Here is a 20,252-nt window from a genome sequence, read left to right as displayed (position 1 = left end):
CATGAATGAATTTACCAAGGCCAGAGGATTCTCATGCTTTGAGGGTGATGTTAGGAGGGTTTAACTATTTAAGGAAACACATCTGGAATGTTGCCGCTATAACTGTACTCTTGTGGTGTTTACTAAAAAAGAAAGCAGAATGGGAGCGGGGGCCTGAACAAGAAAAAACTTTCTGTCATTTAAAACAAGCCTTGAGGCAAGCTCCAGCATTGAAATTCCCAGAGATAAACAAACCGTTTGTGATTAAGTTGGCAGCAACCCAACAGAGTCTAGCGGCAGCATTAATGCAGGAAATTGACAGGAAGTTAATCCCGGTAGCATAAAAGTCTAGAAGATTAATCCCTTAGGACCAGCAGTTTGGGATCTGTGAAAGAGAATGTTTAGCTGTTGTGTGGGGCATTGAAGCTTTTGCTTTGACTACTGGCACAGCCCCTATTATACTACAAACACCTCACTCTCCCCTGAAGTATATTTTATCAGGGAAACTGCAGGGAAAGGAGTATCAAATACCAGGATGGCCCAATGGATCTTGATGTTAACTAGCAGAGATGTTACTTAGGAGAATAACAAACAAGCAATGATGTTACCATATGCCCTCTTGACGGAAGGAGAGGAGAATGAATGCCCACTTCCAGAAACTGAGCTGAAGTTAGTTGAAGAAGCATCCCCGGTAGATGAAGTGTTAAACCTCAGAGAAAAAGAGGTTTGGTTTACAGATGGTCGTTCATACCATGAGAACTCTAAGCCAAATATGGGATATGCTGCTGTAAAAATTGATGGGGAAACTATTTCTGGTTCTATGAGTATGACTTCGGCTCAGGGAGCAGAGGTCAGAGCTTTTAGTGATCAGCTTTACCAGGCAAAATAATGTTGCAGGCTGTCTTTATGTCTATATGGATTGAGACTTTGTGGTACATGGACTGTAATACTGGATTGGGATTTGGAAAAATAATAATTGGGAAACAGTTGAGGGGAAAAAATGGTCCAAAGGGAGCATTGGAAATCTATCTATGATTGGTTAAAAAAAAAACACCCAGGAAAATTAAGAATAAGGCATATTAAAGGTCATCAAAAGCAAGAAGGGCATGAAAAATATTGGAATGATAAAGCTGATGCTTTAGCTAAATTAGCAGCAAAGGAACCTTTGGGAGTTATGGTAGTTACTAGAGCTCAAACCATAAAACAGGAGGATAAACCTGAGGAAAGATGGGGAAACTGGAATATACAAGGTGGCTATGCGGTGAATAAGAAAACAGGAGAGGTAAAGTGGGTACCTGACAAACATCAAAGAGAGGACATTATTAACCTGTGTCACTCTGTGTTCCACCAAGGAATAGAGAATACTCTCTTTAAAATAAAACAAATTGGAATATGGCCTAAGGTGTGAAAGGACATAGAACACTTTGTTAAAAACGGCATAAGGTGTGCAGAAGATAGAAATAGACCACTGAATTTGGGACCCTTGTTGCAGCAAAGAATTGTGGGGCCATGGATTAGAATAGAGGTTGATTATATTGATAAATTGCCTAAGACCCAAAGGTGGAATAGTTTTTATTAGTGATAGTAGATTCCTTTTCTGGATGGGTGGAGGCGATTCCCACCAGAATTCATACTGTAGAGACCACTGCCAAATACTTGTGGGAAGTAGTGTTTAGTAGATATGGAACTCCAGAAGTAATTTATATAGATAATGGGACACATTTTGTACGAGAAGTAATTAAAAGTTTATGAAAAGCTTTAGGAATAAAGCAACAACTACATATCCCGTATCATCCTCAATCATCAGGGATAGTAGAAAGGATGTCAAGTATCAAAGGGGTAGCCTTGTTAGTCTGGATCTGTAAAAGCAGCAAAGAGTCCTGTGGCATCTTATAGACTAACAGACGTATTGGAGCATGAGCTTTTGTGGGTGAATACCCACTTCTTCAGATGCATGTAGTGGAAATTTCCAGAGGCAGGTATAAATATGCAAGCAAGAGTGAGTCAGGCTAGAGATAACGAGGTTAGTTCAATCAGGGAGGATGAGGCCCTCTTCTAGCAGTTGAGGTGTGAACACCAAGGGAGGTTTCTCTCCAGGATGGAAGCTGGAGGCATGAAGGTAGGCATAGCGGTCAGTGGGTTTTCGGTATAGGGTGGTGTTAACGTGACCGTCGCTTATTTGCATCGTGGTGTCTAGGAAGTGGACCTCCCGTGTAGATTGGTCCAGGCTGAGGTTGATGGTGGGGTGGAAACACTTCAACCTCCCTGGACACACAATAGCAGATTTAAAGGTAGCTATCCTGCAACTAAAAACCTTCAGGACCAGACTTCAAAGAGAAACTGCTGAGCTTCAGTTCATCTGCAAATTTGACACCATCAGCTCCGGATTAAACAAAGACTGTGAATGGCTAGCCAACTACAAAAGCAGTTTCTCCTCCCTTGGTGTTCACACCTCAACTGCTAGAAGAGGGCCTCATCCTCCCTGATTGAACTAACCTCGTTATCTCCAGCCTGACTCACTCTTGCTTGCATATTTATACCTGCCTCTGGAAATTTCCACTACATGCATCCAAAGAAGTGGGTATTCACCCACAAAAGCTCATGCTCCAATATGTCTGTTAGTCTATAAGGTGCCACAGGACTCTTTGCTGCTTTTAGTAGAAAGGATGAAATACTTGCAATGACTTCCTCTCAGCCAGGGATACTTAAAACAAGAGCCCCCTTTGTGGGGTCTCATTAATTCAGTCTTCTCCAAAACACAAACTCTCCTACCCTGCAGCCTTATTGGCTTCTCCCCAGCTGGCCCCCATGATAACTCAATCCCTTCCCAACTGGGCTGAGTGAGGGCAACTGTCCTTCCCTTGCTGGTGTCGCCCATGTTGCGAGAAAGGATGCAGCCTGCCCTCCCTCCTAAGCCTCCTCCTGGTTGGCAGGCAATGATGGGAACCATGCCCTGCCCTGCACTAAAAGGTCCAAGGCCCTTAAATAAACAGTAGACTGGGATTTCCCAAAGCATTAACTATTCCCAGTGACCATCTTTGTCTCTCCCACTAGCTGCCTCTACGAGGATTCTGCCAGTTTCAAAAGTCACAGGAACCTTAAAGGGACACACCATGGATCACAGGTTGACTGACCCCCCTAATATCTCCTACCCCTAAAGGGGACAGGCCTCAACACACCACCTCTAATGGCCACTGAATTAGGGTGGACCACCAATCCCAAATTGGGCAGGAGAGTCCCAAAACGCAGAGTTCAAGTCCTAGCGTGGGCTGAATGACTCTGGAACAGCATTTGTCCCAAATTCCCTGTAGTGCCGATCCACACCTGCTCATGGGCAGAGCCCACTTTTCACTGTTGGGAGACTGAGGAGGTCCTTACCCCCCGCTCGCTACGAGGCTGTGCCCCCCGACTGGGGCAGGTGGAGGCTCTGGGGTTCCCCAGAGCAGCACGTGGTCCCTGGGCTCCTCTTACCGCAGCCTGGCTCTGACATCCAGCCTGGTCAGTGGGCAGGGCTTCAGGGAAGAGAAGGAGCAGGAGGTGGGAGTTAGGTGGGAAGAAGCGGGCCATGGGTGAGGCAATGGAGCAGGCAGGGCTCCTGCATAGGTCCTGCTTTTTCCTTTGGAGAAGGTGGTCACCCTACACTGAGAGGGTTGTGCTCGGACTGGAGCTAGCTGTGACTCTGTTGGGGAGCTGAGTCCCTTTTCTACCCCTTTGCATTGCTGGGGCAGCACAGATGGAGAGGAGTGGAACATGGGCCTGAGTCTCTTGCCAGGGCTCCTGTGTGTCAGACCCTCACTCACACAGGTGTGAAATGGGCTCAGCAGGTGTGTGATGTGCAGAGCCATCAACGGGGTGCAGGGGGTGTTACCTGAATGGCTTCTCCTGGGGCTCCAGTGTTAATCATGTCTCTGACACGACTCAGTCACAAGCACCTGGCTGGGGGCGTAGGGGAAGGATGGGTGTCCATGGCCCTTGAATAGCCCCTGAACACAGCTGCTGCAGCCCCCATGGACCACGCAGCAATCAAGAACACTCAGGAAGGGCCAGGACTGTGAATGCAGAACAGCTCTGCAGATGATTTCATGGCCCGTGGATGCTTAACCAGGGATGGGACAGTGACAGGCCAGGTGTAATGGGAAACAACACCCACATCCCTTCTCATAGTGACTTTATTCACAGGAATTCTGAGGCGGGAGCAGCCACCAATATGGCTCTTTAGGGGCCAACATCCCACCGATCCCCTGGCTTTCCACGAACACAGTCACTTTGTAAATGCTGCTGCCTGGCTTGGTCTCCTTCCCCCAGTGCACTGTCCTCCCTCAACAGCAGGTGGGGATGGCCCCTCTACCATAGCTTCAGGTCTTAGACCCTGTATGAGCCTCTCTCTACAGAGTAGATATCAGTAGCTCATGTCATCACAGATATAAGGGTCCAGGATGGAATAAGTCTTGATTCCTATGCCACCAGCACTGGGGCCGGGTGCTAAACTGACCCTTCACTTCACCAACACCCTGATTATCCTCGAACGAAGGTGTTTGCTTTTCACGCTGTATACGATTGGGTTCATCAGAGGAGGAACCAGCAGGTAGACATAGCCCAAGACAATCTGAAGCAAGGGAGAAGAGCTCTTCCCGAATCTGTGTATCAAAGTCAGGCTGAACTCTGGCATGTAGAAGAGCAGGACAGCGCAGAGGTGGGAGAAGCAGGTGTTCAGGGCCCTAAGGCACTTCGTGGGGGATGTGATTCTCAGCACTGCTTTGAGGATCATCACATAAGACAGAAAGATGAGCAGCGAGTCCAACCCCACCGTTATGACTGTAATAAAAAAGCCATAGATGTTGTTGACTGTGATGTCCGAACAAACCAGCTTCATGACATCCTGGTGCAGGCAGTAGGAATGGGAGAGGACATTGGCTCGAAAGAATCGGAACCGTTTCAGGAGAAAGGGGAGTGGAAATATTACTGCCACCGCTCTTAGCACAAACACCAGTCCCATCTTGGCTACTATCGGCAAGGTTAAGATGGAGGCATATCTCAGCGGGTTACAGATTGCAATGAAGCGGTCAAAGGCCATCAACAAGAGCACAGAGGATTCAATGAATTGCAGAGAGTGGATGAAGAACATCTGGGCAAAACAAGCATCAAGGCTGATCTCTCTAGAGTTAAACAAGAATAGGCCCAGTATCGTTGGTATGGTGGCGATCAATAAGCCAAGGTCTGTGGCAGCCAACATGGAAAGGAAAATGTACATGGGCTCATGGAGGGTTGGATCTGTTTTTATAATGAATAGAATGACTGAATTTCCTACTATTGAAATAACATACACTAAGCAGAAGGGAATAGAGATCCAGAGATGGACGTCTTCCTTCCCAGGTATCCCGGTGAGAAGGAACACTGCAGGTGTGAATTTGGTGTCATTGACAGCTGACATACCGTACTGGGCAGGTCCGAGAAGTTTTGAACTTTCCTTCCTGAAAGGAAAAAGAACAAGAGACTAGATGATATTTAACAAGACATCTTTATGCTCTCAGTGGAATCCTAGAGTCTCCCAAGTGCTCAAGGAAGATCAGAAAAAACATAGACTTGGATTTACACCCCCAATAGGATATACCAATAGGAAGATAGGCACTGCCAGACTGGATCAGACCTGCAGTCCTTCTAGCCCAGTATCCAGTGGCCAGTTACACATGCTTCAGGGGAAGGTGGAAGAATCCCTGCAATAGGGAGCTATGAGATAAACTGCTCCAAGGGGAAGTTTCCCCCTGACACCCACTAGTTAGACATATTTTGTGATGTAAATCCAGTCCCTCTTTGAATCCTGCTAATCTCTTGGCCCCATTGATATCTTGTGGCTCAGAGTTCCACAGCCTATTTGAGCACTGTGTGATTTTACAATCATGACATTCACACAGACACTCTTTCTGGCCCTCCACTTCCAAGTGTGGCCCAGTGTATCATGACATGTGTGTACACATATGGCAAGTGCATGGTGAAAATGGTCATTGTGTTTAGCTGTCCTGCATTCATAAACGTATTTCATTGCTTCATTATATACATTTTTTTTTAATTTTCTCTGTTCCTGCGAGTTCAAATTATGCCACTGCCTCTTTGCAGCACATGGGATAAATTTTCAGGGTCTGGAATTCAATAACGGCATCACTCCAGATTTAAATGTGTAAATTCGATCAGAACCGGACTCTATTAATTTTCCCTTACCAAATGCTCCCGATGATACCCTCTGACCCCCAAGAATCCCTCCAAGAGAAGCTGAAGTGCTTTGCCTGGCCAGCGTTGACCAGCGGTGAAAGTAAAATACAGCTCTTACCGGAAGCGGTCCCACTCTGCCCCCTGCCCCCGAAGGGGCGGGGCCTCAGACGGAAGGGGCGGGGCCAGGGGTGGAAGTAAGTTACATTTCTTACCCGTACAGTCCAAACACAAGCAACCCACCTCTCCTACATACTTCATGGATCCCTCCCATTGCATGACTTAGATATAGACAATAAAGCTACTATTACTACTACCAGTACTGTCTGTAATAAAACTTTACTATTGGAATAAGCCTGAAACACTGAAAACTCACTGTCACATTTTTCTCCTTGTCCTCCCTCCTCCTCCTCCAGCCTGACTGCCGACGGGGCTAGGCTTCACGTTCCCCCGACCCCCCCACTCAGCAGGGGCTGCAGCGGCTCCCCTCTAGCTTGTAGCAGGGAGCAGGGGGACTGGCTGAGGGAGAAGCCTCCCCAGGTAGCCTGCTGCCTGCATAGGAACCGTTTAAACTCAGCTGTTCACTGCGCGGACTGAACCGTGGGATTCGGGGCTATTTTGGCATCCTTGTTAATTTCACTCACGGTTGGGGGGGGGGGGGGGTGACCAAAGCCGGGGCAGTCCTTTTCTTAAGATCTTAAGATCACCTCATCCAGGGGGCAGAAAAGAACTGCCCCAGCTTTGGTTACCCCCCCCTCCCCCAACAACCCTGAGTGAAATTAACGAGGATGCCAGAAATAGCCCCGAATCCCGCGGTTCAGACCGTGGAGTGAACAGCTAAATTTAAACTGTTCCTATGCAGGCAGCAGGCTACTTGGGGAGGCTTCTCCCTCAGCCAGTCCCCCTGCTCCCTGCTACAAGCTAGAGGGGAGCCGCTGCAGCCCCTGCTGAGTGGGAGGGTCAGGTGAACCAGAGCCTAGCCTCCTCCGGCAGCCTGGCTGGAGGAGGAAAGGGAGAGAAACAACAAACAAATGTGACAGTGAGTTTTCCCTTTCCAAGCTTTTATGAGCTTTGAGTTTGAACTTTTTGTTATGCAGCCAAAAGAGGTGAAAGTAAGCCAGTACTGAATGCTCCACTCTTTTGCTGGTACACTACTGCACCTTTTTTTACCGGTACTCCGTACCGAGCCGTACCAGCTTACTTTCACCTCTGGCATTGACTGAGTCCAGAGAGTTCGATCATCCTAAAGGCTCCCCTTCATCCTCACAGGACCCGCATCCTCTCCCCATGCAAGGGATTGTAGTTATCTGGTAAGTTACAAGCTAAAATGGACAGTTACTTCAACTGGATGGGGGAGGGGTTGGCATCACAAATGGGTGAATAGTGCAAATACTAGATTTACACTAATATCCAGTTGAGTGTGCAAGTTACTTCAGCCATGCTCATGTAACAGGTGATGGAGGTAAATTACATAAAAACCACTATAACACTCCCCTTTCCTGCACCTCAGTTTCATTTTTTTCTGAAACACAGACCAGCGGTTCTGGTCTCTCAGGACTTTTTGGAAAGTTTTGCACAGGTATTGCAGAGTTATTGTGTGCATGACCCTGAATGTACGTATTACAACTGGCTTCTGGTCAGTTGGCAGGGGAGAGTATCATACAGCTGTTCACTGAACAGAGAGTTAAGAGCACAAACCCATTGCAAACTGTATGTGGAGTACTTCTGAAACACTTTCTGAAGCAAAAGCCATTTAGTGGTAAAGTTACCCCTGCTCCTTCCTGTAGCAATTCCAACAACTCTGCTGCTGGCTGTCAATATGCATACACATCATGACAATTTTGTTTGTAATATTTATATTACAATGAAAACTTTTGGCATAACATTTACACAGCCGCACTTTGGCACACACATGTCAACGACAGGTACCAAACCAGACGGACCTATTGAGCAGCCACAGTGCTCACTGCTACAGCCACAGTGTGCTGTAGCCCAGGGCCCAGTCTGAGGGTGGGAGAATGGCAGGATTCCACCCCATGAGAAAGGAGGCTACGAATCCTGACATTTGGCCCTCAGAAACCAGAGAAGGGAAAGAGATGAACATAACCCTGTAACTCGGAGGGGTATCTTCAGGGCAGAAGTGCTGGAGCCTTCAGCCAGTCAGGAAACAGAAATATGCCCACAGAGCAACGCAGCTCTCAATTCCTGCATCCACAATCAAGTCAAAGAATACAATTGTTGAAAATGCATTTGTGATTAAATTTCCAGCAGCAAATACATATGCTGCAATTTGGGAACTAGTCACTGATATTCCGTGGGGTCTCCTCTCGCTCAGCCCCTGGCAGGATCGGGCCCAGAGCACACGGCACCTCTAAAAATGGGACCCCTTGAGAAATTGGTACTCCGGGCATCGGGCTTTTAACACTCCAAGCTCGCTTTGAATGTCAGATTTTTGTATACCTTAAATTACTCACCATGGATCATGGACAGATATGGGGAGGGGCTCCCAAGCTACCTAGTGCTGCCTGCCCTCCAGCCCTGTCACCGAGTCACCCCGACAGCCCAGCTGAGTCCTCTGCCGCTGCACAGAACATCTGCAAATGGAAACAGCTCTCAGCCTTTCCCCTTCACTTCGCATTGTAAAGATAGTGAAACCTGCTAACGTACCCAATTCTTGCTAGAAGGGGAGCCGCTGACACCAGAGGTCTTCACCTTAAAGGACAAGCAATCATTGGAGAGGTTGCAAGGGCAGCAGGCAGTATCTGTTCAGATAGGGAGGTAACTGTCTTTATGAAGCATGTTCGCAATGTCCCTTAGGGGTCACTTGACCATCAGGGAAACTCAGCTGCTTGTCTTCATGTGAACCAGCTTTAAACCCCGTGAGAACCAACGGCAAAGTGCAGGAGGCGAAATCATAGGGGATGTGTGCTGATGCTACCCGACTGGACTGCAGAACCAGCCCTGCTGCAGGCTCTCTTGCTGGGATTGGGGCTTATCATCACTGTTAGTCAGTCACATGGCTACCCCGAGGGCGGCCGAGTGGTAACGATGATGCCGTAATTGCTGAAATAAAATAAAATAGAATAATAATGTTAATATAGGAGCAGATTTTTCTGCAGCAGCCCCCTTTCCTGCATTACAAACCCAGGGTTCTGACCAGAGAAGAGAGAATCCACAAGGCTCTGTACATGGAAATTTCCCACGGATTGTTCCAGGATGGGAGGTCCCTTCCCTTCTTCCTGAAGAATGAAAAGGGGGACCCAGGATCCAGGAATCCCCAAAGTTATGCCCCGATCTCAGTAATCCATTGGGAGCTAGGCCCCCCCACCCACAATCTCTGGGCCTCCCCAACTGCTCTAGGACCCTCACCAGCTCCCTGGTAGCTCACCAGAGATGTGCTCCCAGGGCCTGTCACAATAGCCCACAGAGATCGGTGGAACGGTTGGTGTAGCTGAAGGGCACAAATCCTCAGCCATAGACTGGTTGGGAGGTTTTGACCTTTCCATACCCAGAGTGCAGCCATAGACTCCACCAGTGCAGCCTTCATTTATGTTACGAGGGAGAAGCAGATGAAAAGTCCCAATTTCTCTTGGGGATCCAGGAAGCTGCAGCTGGCCAGTATCGTGGCAGTTGAAATTTTAGAGAAAAATGATCCATTTTCTATGAAAACACACCCCAGAGAATGGATAAAAAGGAAACATTTTAGTTTGGGTCATACTGTTTTATGGGGGGTGGGGTAAGCTTGGTTTTCCAGCCCAGCTCTAGCTTGAACCATGAGCCTCTGTCCCTCATGCTACAGGATCACACACCTAGGTGGCAGCACTAGCCCCCATTAGTCTGTCGCAATGTTATTCTCAGGTCATATGGGTTTCATGAATACAGGACATAGACACTCAAAGAGAGAGAGACCAATAGACTACTTTCATGTGTGAAATGAAGTTCCATTTCCATGAATATTCATGCATTTGACTTTGAAATCCACTTCCTGCAAATCCTCATCGTGCCTGAATAACAGAACTGGGGTCCACTGGAGAGTGAGAGGTCAGGGAATAAATATTCTCTATACTGATCCCAATGCCTGTTGCCACTCTGGATACAGGCCACAGACTGACAGACCAGAACCTGAGGAGAACCAGTCAGCTATTAACCCAGGGACAGAGGAACCACTAGTCTTAATTTACTGACAAGTGATTGAATGTGGGCTGAGATGCTGTGATCTTTTCAGGTTCTGAACAAATCCCGATGACAGATGCTACATTTTAAGTCCCACTCTAACCTGAGAAATCATCTCTGAAAGAAGATCAGAGGGGAAAGAATGGGTTGACATGTGTGTACTAAAGCACAAATGTGTAAATGTAATGCCAAAACTTTTCATTATAATACAAATATTGCAAACCAAACTTTCATGACATGCCTGTATATTGAAAGCCAGCAGCAGAGTTGTTGGAATCTCTACAGGAAGGAGCAGTGGTAACTTTACTGCTTAATGGCTTTTGCTTTAGAAAGTATTTCAATAGTACTCCAAATACTGTTTGCAATGGGTTTGAGCTATTAACTCATTGTTCAGCGAGCAGCTGTATGATACTGTCTCCTGGTAATTGACCAGAAGCTGTTTGTGACACTTACATTCAGAGTCATGAACAAAATCCCTCTGCAATGCCTGTGCAAGACTTTCCAAAAAGTGCTGACAGACCAGAACCGCTGGTGAGTGATTCAGCAAAGAGTAGAGCTGAGGTGCAGGAAAGGGGAGTGTAATAGTGGTTCTATATCATTGTGATGGGTTGGATCACAGAAGCCCCTTGGGAATTGCCACCTGATGTGCCAAGACTACCTCTGAGCCCGTTTTCCCTGGCAGTTTGGGACTTCAGTGCCCTGCCTGGTTTGAGCCAGACACACTAGCCTGCTACAAACTCAGCCCCAGGTCTGAACAACATCCCCCAGAAGCTTCAGGCTTAACTTAAAACAGCTTGAGAAGTGTTCCTGTCTACAGCACTCAGATGCCCAGCTCCCAACGGGAGGTCCTAATGGGGTCCAAACCCCAAATAAATCTGTTTTACCCTGTATAAAGCTTACACAGGTAAACTCATAAATTGTTCGCCCTCTATAACACTGGTAGAGAGATACGCACAGCTGTTTGCCCTCCCTCCCCCCCCCCAGGTATTAATACATACTCTGGGTTAATTAATAAGTAACAAGTGATTTTATTAAATATAAAAAATGGGATTTAAGTGGTTCCAAATAATAACAGACAGAACAAAGTGAATTAACAAGCAAAATAAAATAAAATATGCAAGTCTAAGCCTAGTACAGTAAGAAAGTGATTACAGATGAAATCTCAGCCTCAGAGATATTCCAATAAGTTTCTTTTATAGACTAGCCTCCTTCTAGTCTGGGTCCAGCAATCACTCACACCTCCATGGTTACTGTCCTTTGTTCCAGTTTCTTTCGGGTATCCTTTGGGGGTGCAGAGGCTACCTCTTGAGCCAGCTGAAGACAAGATGGAGGGGTCTCTGAGGGGCTTAAATAGACTTTCTCTTGTGGGTGGAGACCCCCTCCTCTCTCCTATGCAGAATCCAGCTGCAAACTGGAGTTTTGGAGTCACATGGGCAGTCACATGTCCATGCATGACTCAGAACTTTACAGGTAGCAGCCATTGTTCACATGCTACCTTGAACGTCCCCAGGTAGACTTCTTATGTGGATTGGAGTCTTCCAAGGTTCCATTGTCTGCTAAGTGTTTCTTGATTGGGCACTTAACTTGCAAATTTCTTTCTTAAGAAACTGACCAAATGCCTTACTAAGGCTACTTAAAATCAAACAAGTACAAAGCCAATATTCATAACTTCGAATACAAAAATGATACATGCATACAAATAGGATGAATATATTCAGTAGATCATAACCTTTGCAGGGATATGTTACATGGTATATGTTGCATAAAACATATCCCAGTTATGTCATATTTACATTTATAAGCATATTTCCATAAAGCATTATTGGGTGCAACGTCGCAATCATTTTCCAATTTTTCAAAAACATCCTGAGAGAACTGAATGGCTGGTCTGTGTTTCAGCAAAATCTAGCGCTGTTGTGCAGTAAAGGGGTGTGTGATGCTTGGCTAGAAATGGTTAAACATCTTGCAAAATAAATAACCCACAGAAGACATATGGGGAGATAATGTTTGTGTTTTGTGTATTTATATATGTATGAATAGCGTGGAAAATGTAATCAACAGTCCGTGTCTATGCTGTATTCTGATCATTCAGAGGTCAAAAGAACATCCTATCATGTAAATAAATTGTAAACACAGGATATCTCAGTATTCAACTCTCTTTGAAATGTCCTGTGAATGGCCTTATGTTACTTTGTATAGCTAAGTAATGTTTATGGACCTCCTTCAAAGTCATCCTAATTCCCTTTTGTTCCCTGAGGAACTCCAACTTGTCAAAAGACATGAACTTGTATAAAAGATCCTTAGGTCCTGATTCTGTTATCTCAGATCTCCTTAGATGTCATCAGGGGAAGTTTGAGTCGCAAGACTGAGGTCCCAGTTATACTGGGACGCCCTGAATATGAGATTTGGACATTGGACTCTGACCTATGAACTGAATTCTAAAGGAACTCTTTGCAACTACGAAGCTCACCATGTCTGCTGTGAATCTGCACATCAATGAATTGAACTCATGTCTGGATGTATAGAGATATTTTAACCAGACTCTCTCTCTTTTGTTTTTTAATCAATTTTAGTTTAGTTAATGAGTGTCTGTCTGGTATCTCAGAAGTAAATCTGGCATTAGATAAGACTCAGGGAAATGTTTCTCTAGAGCAAATTAAAGTTGGTGATCAGGTTAAAGCCCTAACTGAGGAAGGAAAGGGGACAGTCTTGGTGAGTGATGAATTGTTGGCTAGTAAAGCTTGGGGAAGTCAGCCTGACCCAGGTAAATGTCATGTGCTTAAAGTAGCTCATGTAATAAGACACTATCTGTGGAAAACAGTAATTCACCTGTTAAGGGAGGGAAAGGCAAAGAGAGTTTAGCTGAGCCTAGGCAGCCTTCAGAGCTGATGGCTTTGTCTAATCAGCAGTTTGGGAAGGGAAGGTTAGTGGAACATGAGTATCCCTATATCTTACCTGCTGCCAGTGTGGAGAATTGTCACAGTGAAGGAAATGTGCCTGTGTCTGTTAGGGGTAATGACTGGCCCATGAAGGGAGCTATCCCAATCTCCAAGCAATTGTCCTTGAACAGCCATGTGTGCTGGGACAAGGGAAAGGATATCCCAAGTTGTTTGCCTGTTAAAGGGGAATGTTTCCCCAGCTCGAGGTCCTTTCAGCTGAGTGTGACCCCCTCATTTGGGACAGGTTAAGCACAGTTCTCCTCACCTTTGTTCATACAATAAAGAAAATAACATTGATAACAACATTTCACTACCCCTGCATTCAGTACGACAATGATTTGTAACCCAGCACCAGCCAAAATAGATCACTTTGAGCAACACCACTAATCTGCTGGATATCTAGGCAGACTAGGTGTGTTCATGTAAATACCGTTTGCTTCTGAAGTCTCTTCCACTCCCAGCTAGCCGTCAGGGGGGACGCATTCAGACCCTGCTTACAAAGGCTTATGCACCGAACAATATGCCAGGGTCGCATGCCGTGGAAGAGGACTGGGCTCATTGACCCAGGTGGTCACTTCCAGGCCTATGTCCATATGGGTCACATTTGCCCATTTTGTATCACACCGGGAGCTCATATGGAGTTGCTTGCCAACTCTGACCCTGCTCTGCGCCCTGGATGATGGATTTGCCCCTCCATAGATTCGGGAGAAAGAATGGCACAGCATTATCATCTGGAAAAGGAATTGTTCTTGGGCTCCTGTTTAGTGATCTCATAGGAGTTTAATTCCCTGGGTTCCTGGTAATCTCAGCATGCTGAGCTGCCAGCTGCCCCCTCTCCAGCCACTAGCCCCAGAGAGGAAGGATGGTTCAGGGCTTAAAGTGCTGGCCTGGGATTCAAAAGAACTGGCTTCAGTTCCAGGCTCTTCCACAGACTTCATCTGTGACCTTGGGCAACTCACTAAATCCCTCTGTGGCTAAACAATTATATTTTAATATGGCTCAATGTAAAGGTTACATCTGGGAACAAGGGACGCAGGCCATCCTTGCCGGATGGGGGACCCAATCCTGGGAAGCAGTGACTCTGAAAAAGACTTGCAGGTCAGTGGTGTGCTATGGCTGAAAAACCCAGTGTAATCCAGGATGTATAACCAGGGGAATCTCGAGTAGGAGCAGAGAGGATATTTTACATGGGTATTTGGCACAGGGGGGAGCACTGCTGGAATATTGTGTCCTGTTCTATTGCCTACAGTTGGAGGAAGACGTCAATAAATTGGAGGGGGGTCAGAGAACAACCAAGAGAATGATGAAAGGATTAGGAAACCTGCTTTAGAGTGATACACTGAAGCAGCTCAATCTATTTAGTTTAACAGAAAGGGGTGTTATTGTTAAGGGGTGACTTGACCAAAGTCTGCAAGTAGCTGCATGAGGAACAAACATTTAACAATGGGCTCTTTAGTCTAGCAAAGAAATGTATAATGTGATCCAATGGCTGGAAGATGAATCTAGACACATTCAGAAAGGAACTAAGGTGTGTTTTTTTAAGAATGAGGGTAATTAACCCTGGAAACAATTTATCACAGGCTGTGGTTGATTCTCCATGACTGACAATTGTTAAATCAAGGCAGTATGTTGTTCCAATAGCTCTCCTCTAGGATTATTTCAGGGGAGGTCTCTGGCCCGTGCTATACAGGCAGTCAGTCTAGGTGATCACAATGGTGCCTTCTGGTCTTGGAATCTGCCTAGTGGTGTTAATAACATTGCCCTACAGCACGGGGTGTTGTACTGATAAATATGTTACAGATCGAGAAGTACTCAGACGCTACAAGAATTTCGGCCACGGCTAAGTGCCTCTCCTACCCCCCAGCCCCATCCTCCCCCAATGACCTCCTTGCAGGGGTCTGCATTGGTTCAGGGATGCTGCATCCCCTGCTCCTCATTTTCCCCTTACACCCCATCTCCTGTTCCTCCCCTTCTCCTGGGGCCCTTCCCCCTGCTCCTCCTCTTCACCTCAAACTCTGCCCCCAGCCTGGCCGGAGCTGGTTGTGGTAAGAACTGGTCAGGGAGCCCAGGCCACTGTTGGGAGCCCCAGACTCTCCACCTTTAATTTGTGGCGTCTTCTGGTGGGTGGGAACATGGGCTTGGGGCTGTTCTCGGGTCCCCTCGCCCTCCTGCCCAGGGATGGTGGAACATCAGGACTCTCTGGCTAGCTCTTACCGCGGCAAGGCTCCAGCTTCCAGTCTGGGCAGGGTTGGGGCTATGCGGGGGAGGTGCCTCAGGGGGAAGAATGGCCTGAATGGCCTATCCCAGGGCTCCTGCATTAATCATGTTTCTGACATGACTCAGTCACAAGCACCTTTCTGAGGGCGTAGGAGAAGGGTGGGTGTCCGTGCTCCTCGAATAGCCTCTGTCCACAGCTGGTGCATCGCTCATGGATCATGCAGTGCCCAGAGTGCTCAGGAAGGGCCAGGACTGCGACTGCAGAACAGCTTTTTTCATGGCATGTAGATTTTTAACCAGAGCCGGGAAAGTGACAGGCCAGGTCTAATGGGAAAGAATATCCTCATCCATTCTCTTTATTAACTTTATCAACAGGAATTCTGAAGTCAGAGCAGCCAAAGATACAGCTGTTTATGGGCCAACATCCCACCAGTCCCCTGTCTCTCCAGAAACACAATAACTTTGTACATGTCACTGCCTCCCTTGGTCTCCTTCCCCCATTGCACTGTCCTCCCTCACCAGTGGGTGGGGACACCCATCTCCCATTGTGCCAGGGCTAAGACCTCATCTGAATCTCTCTACAAAGTGGAGATAAGTAGCTCATATCATCTCAGATGTAACGGTTCTGGATGGAATAGGTGGCTGTGGTCCGTGTTTTTTGTCTCCTAAGTCACCAGTGCCGTAGCCAGGTGATGAACTGATCTGTCACTCGAAGAGTGCCCTGATTATCCTTGCACGAAGGTGTTTGCTTTTCACGCTATACACGATTGGATTCATCAGGGGTGGGACCAGCAGGTATACATATCCCAGGACAATCTGAAGCGAGTGAGAAGAGCTATTCCCGAATCTATGTATCACAGGCAAGCCAAGCATTGGTGTGTAGAAGAGCAGGACAGCACAGAGGTGGGCGACACAGGTGTTCAGGACCCTGAGGGACTCCATGTGTGATGTGATGCTCAACACTGTTCTGAGGATCATCACATAAGAGAGGCAGATGAGCAGCGAGTCTAACCCCACTGTTAAGAGTGCAATAGACAAGCCATAGATGCTGTTGACTGTGATATCTGAACAGGCTAACTTCATGACCTCTTGGTGCACACAGAAGGAATGGGAGAGGATATTAGCTTGACAGTATCGGAACCGTTTCAGGAGAAAGGGCAGTGGGAATATTAGGGCCACTGCCCTTAGCACAAACAGCTGTCCCATCTTGGCTATTCTTGGGAGGGTTAAGATGGAAGCATATCTTAGGGGGTTGCAGATCGCGACAAAGCGGTCAAAGGCCATCAACAAGAGCACGGATGATTCAATGTATGAAAGCGAGTGGATGAAAAACAGCTGAGCAAAACAGGCATCGAGGCTGATCTCCCTAGAGTTAAACAAGAATATTCCAAGTATCGTTGGTATTGTGACTATCGATAAGCCAAGGTCTGTGATGGCCAACATGGAAAGAAAAATGTACATGGGTTCATGGAGGCTTGGATCTGTTTTTATAATGAACAGAATGACTGAATTTCCTACTATCGAAATAACATATATTAAGAAGAAGGGGATAGAGATCCAGAGATAGACGTCTTCCTGCCCAGGTATCCCGGTGAGAAGGAACACTGCAGAGTTGGATTTGGTGTCATTGACAGCTGACATAATGTACCGGGCAGGTCCGAGGAGTTTTCAACATTCCTTCCTAAAAGGAAAAAGAACAGGAGACTGGATGATATTTAATGAGACATCTTTCTGCTCTGAGTGCAAGTCTAGAGATTCCCAGGATCTCAAGGAAGATCAGCAAAAACCTAGTCTTGGATGTACACCACTGGTAGGAAGATAGGCATTGCAGCCTGTAGTCCATCTAGCCCAGTAGCCAGTTTCAGATGCTGGAGAGAAAGGTGGAAGAAGCCCTTCAATAGGCAGCTCTGAGATAACCTGCTTCCAGGGAAAGTTTCCTCCTGACACCCACTAGTTACACATATTTTGTGGTGTAAATCAGGAAGGTTTAGAGCCCTTCCAAGACTTTTTTAAAAACAATCCTCACTACTGTAATTGGATTTTCTAGTTACCCATATAAACACCCAGTCCCTCTTTGAATCCTGCTATGCTCTTGGCCCCATTGATACCTTGTTGCTGGGAGTCTCGCAGCCTACTTGAACACTGTGTGATTTTACCATTGTGACTTTTACACAGAAACCCTTTCTGCCCTGCACTTCTGAGTGTGGCCCGTTGCATCATGACATCTGTACAAACACATGGCAAGAGCACTGAAAACGGCCACTGTATTTATCTGTCCTGCTTTTAAGCTATTTATAAACGTGTTCCATTGCCTCATTGTATTTATTTATTTATTTTCTCCACTCTTGAGAATCCAAATTATGCCACTGTCTCTTTCCAACAAATGGGAAAATTTCTTAGGGCCAGGTTCTGAATTCACTAACATTGACTTCAACTGCGTCACTCCAGATTTACATGTGTAAATTAGATCAGACCCGAGTTCTATTCACTTTCCGTTACCAAATGCTCCCAATGATACACTCTGACCCCCAAGAATCCCTCCAAGAGAAGCTGAAGTGCTTTGCCTGGCCAAATTTGACTGAATCCACAGAATTCGGTCATCCTACAGGCTTCTCTTCATCCCCACAGGACCTGCATCCTCTCCCTATCAAGGTTCAGTGGATATTTGGTGAGTTACCAGCTAACACTGACAATTACTTCAGACGGCTGAATAGTGAAAACACTAGGTTTGCACTAATATCCAGTTGAGCGTGCAACTTATTTTAACCATGCTCATGTAACAGGTGATGTGCATGAATTTCATATAACACTATTAAACTCCCCTTTCTTTGTAGCCCAGTGGGCCAGCTTACCATTTTCATATTCACTGCTTTGCATGAGATGCCAATTTGTATTACATTCAGCAGTGATGCAAGAAACCTACAGACCTGTATCCTGTAAGTCATTAGCCTCAGCGTGTTATCATAAGGCTTAAGGCCTATGAAATTTGAACAGATAATCTTTGCACAGATAAACAGCCCAACTATTTGGAAAACCCCAAGTATTTTGGGAGCTGAAGATAGAGTTTAAGGGGAAGATCTGACCACAGGTACATATGTACATGATTTCAACCACAAAAGTGTCCTGAAAAGAAACTGACATACGTAACAGATACGTGAGATACATCTAAGACTGTCCTCCTTGCTTTTCTCACAAGTTTCTTATTTTCTTATGGGTTTAATTATTTGTGTTATTATAATAAGTTTATATTAGAGTATATTTTGGCTGTAACAGAAGTGACCTCAGGCCACATCCTGTGTGTTGTTCTAACTCAAGGTTAGCATACATATATTTTGGACCTTTCACTTAGATAGATGGTAATGAGCTAAAGCATAAGGCCCATATATGGCTGCGACCTTTAACACAGAGGATGCATTGAAGTCGGTTGGCATAGGGGCTTTCCTAAGTTCATACACTTTTAAACGTAACAGGAACACCACATCTTGGAAAGAACTGAAATAACCAGTTAGGACAGAAATAACAAATGTGATACCCAACTACAAAAGGGCCATGGTACCGAATAGACATATATGATAACAAGTTGAGATCATTGATATACTAACCTATAGGAAGAAGACACTCCAACGTTAATAAAGTGAGGAAATACAAATAAGGCAAAGGGGGGAAATCTCCTACTGAATATGTATCAAACATAACAGCATGAGCGTAACATATTATAAAAGTGGCATCGCAGGCTAGGGGCAGTATGAGAGAGAGATGTAGTCTCATAGACTCATAGACTTTAAGGTCAGAAGGGACCATTATGATCATCTAGTCTGACCTCCTGCACAATGCAGGCCACAGAATCTCAGTCCTTGGGAGGTGCCAGAATGATGGCCACTGGCAGGGCCGGCTTTAGGCACTGCGGGTCCCGATTCGAAAGAGCTGCCGCCTAAGACAGTGGCGGGACTTCGGCGGCAACTCAATTGGCTGCTGGTGCCTTCAGCGGCACATCGGCAGAGGGTCCTTAGGGACATTGCGGGGCCCTCTTAGGGGCGCAGGGCCCGATTCGGGGGAATCGGGTGAATCGCCCTAAAGCTGGCCCTGGCCACTGGTGATGATGGGGAAGGTGATGGTGATAAGGAAGTTAATGGCTAACACTTCAGGTTGTCCTACAAGAGATTGTGTGAGTATATGGATGTGCAGATGTATGTTCTTTAGTATCTCTATCTACCTTACTGAGTTGGGGTGTTCATGGTTGCTAAGTGTATTAATAAACAATATTTGAAAATATAAAGGAGTTCCTATAGTGTGTGTGTTGCAACTGTGGACATCACAGTTCCCAACTATATAACAATTTAAATAATACTGGGCCTGATCTTGGGACAAGAACCCATCAACCCTCAAATTAAATACTGGGGATTCTTAAGTAATCAATATAATTAATAAACAATCTAAAGATCGGGGAACAGATTGGCACCCCAGATGGGACCCTGAGAAGCACACAGGAACAACCTCCCTGCCGGGAAAGGAAACTCTAAGCTGAAGTTGAAATCCAACTGATCTCTCAGCCAGAATTTGATGCCGGTCAGAAACACTGCACAATTCCCCCAAGACTTCCTCTGTTTCCTTAGCTGTTTCCTTTCTGTTTCTTTGCCTATAGTACGCTACTTGTACTTTTCTTAACTGATGAATTCTGCAATAGAGGGAGGAATATGTCCTCCAGGGGAAATAGTAGACATAGACACAAAGGAGCGCACA

General features: G+C 46.1%; 2 protein-coding genes across 2 annotated transcripts; both read right to left on the bottom strand.

The window, feature by feature from the left end:
- Positions 1 to 4,474: 4,474 nt before the first annotated feature.
- LOC135895274 (olfactory receptor 51G2-like) lies at positions 4,475 to 5,410 on the bottom strand. The gene has a single exon (XM_065423347.1). The coding sequence runs from the start codon at positions 5,408 to 5,410 to the stop codon at positions 4,475 to 4,477; it is 936 nt and encodes a 311-aa protein (XP_065279419.1).
- A 10,807-nt stretch (positions 5,411 to 16,217) lies between these two features.
- Positions 16,218 to 17,153, bottom strand: LOC135892358 (olfactory receptor 51G2-like). Its single transcript, XM_065420088.1, has one exon. It carries the CDS (start codon positions 17,151 to 17,153, stop codon positions 16,218 to 16,220), a length of 936 nt encoding a protein of 311 aa, XP_065276160.1.
- Between the last annotated feature and the right edge of the window lie 3,099 nt (positions 17,154 to 20,252).

Source organism: Emys orbicularis, chromosome 1, assembly GCF_028017835.1.
Source record: "Emys orbicularis isolate rEmyOrb1 chromosome 1, rEmyOrb1.hap1, whole genome shotgun sequence".
Classification (NCBI taxonomy): domain Eukaryota; kingdom Metazoa; phylum Chordata; order Testudines; family Emydidae; genus Emys; species Emys orbicularis.
The sequence above is the reverse complement of the archived record's forward strand: the minus strand, read 5'-3'. Positions and strand labels throughout refer to the sequence as shown.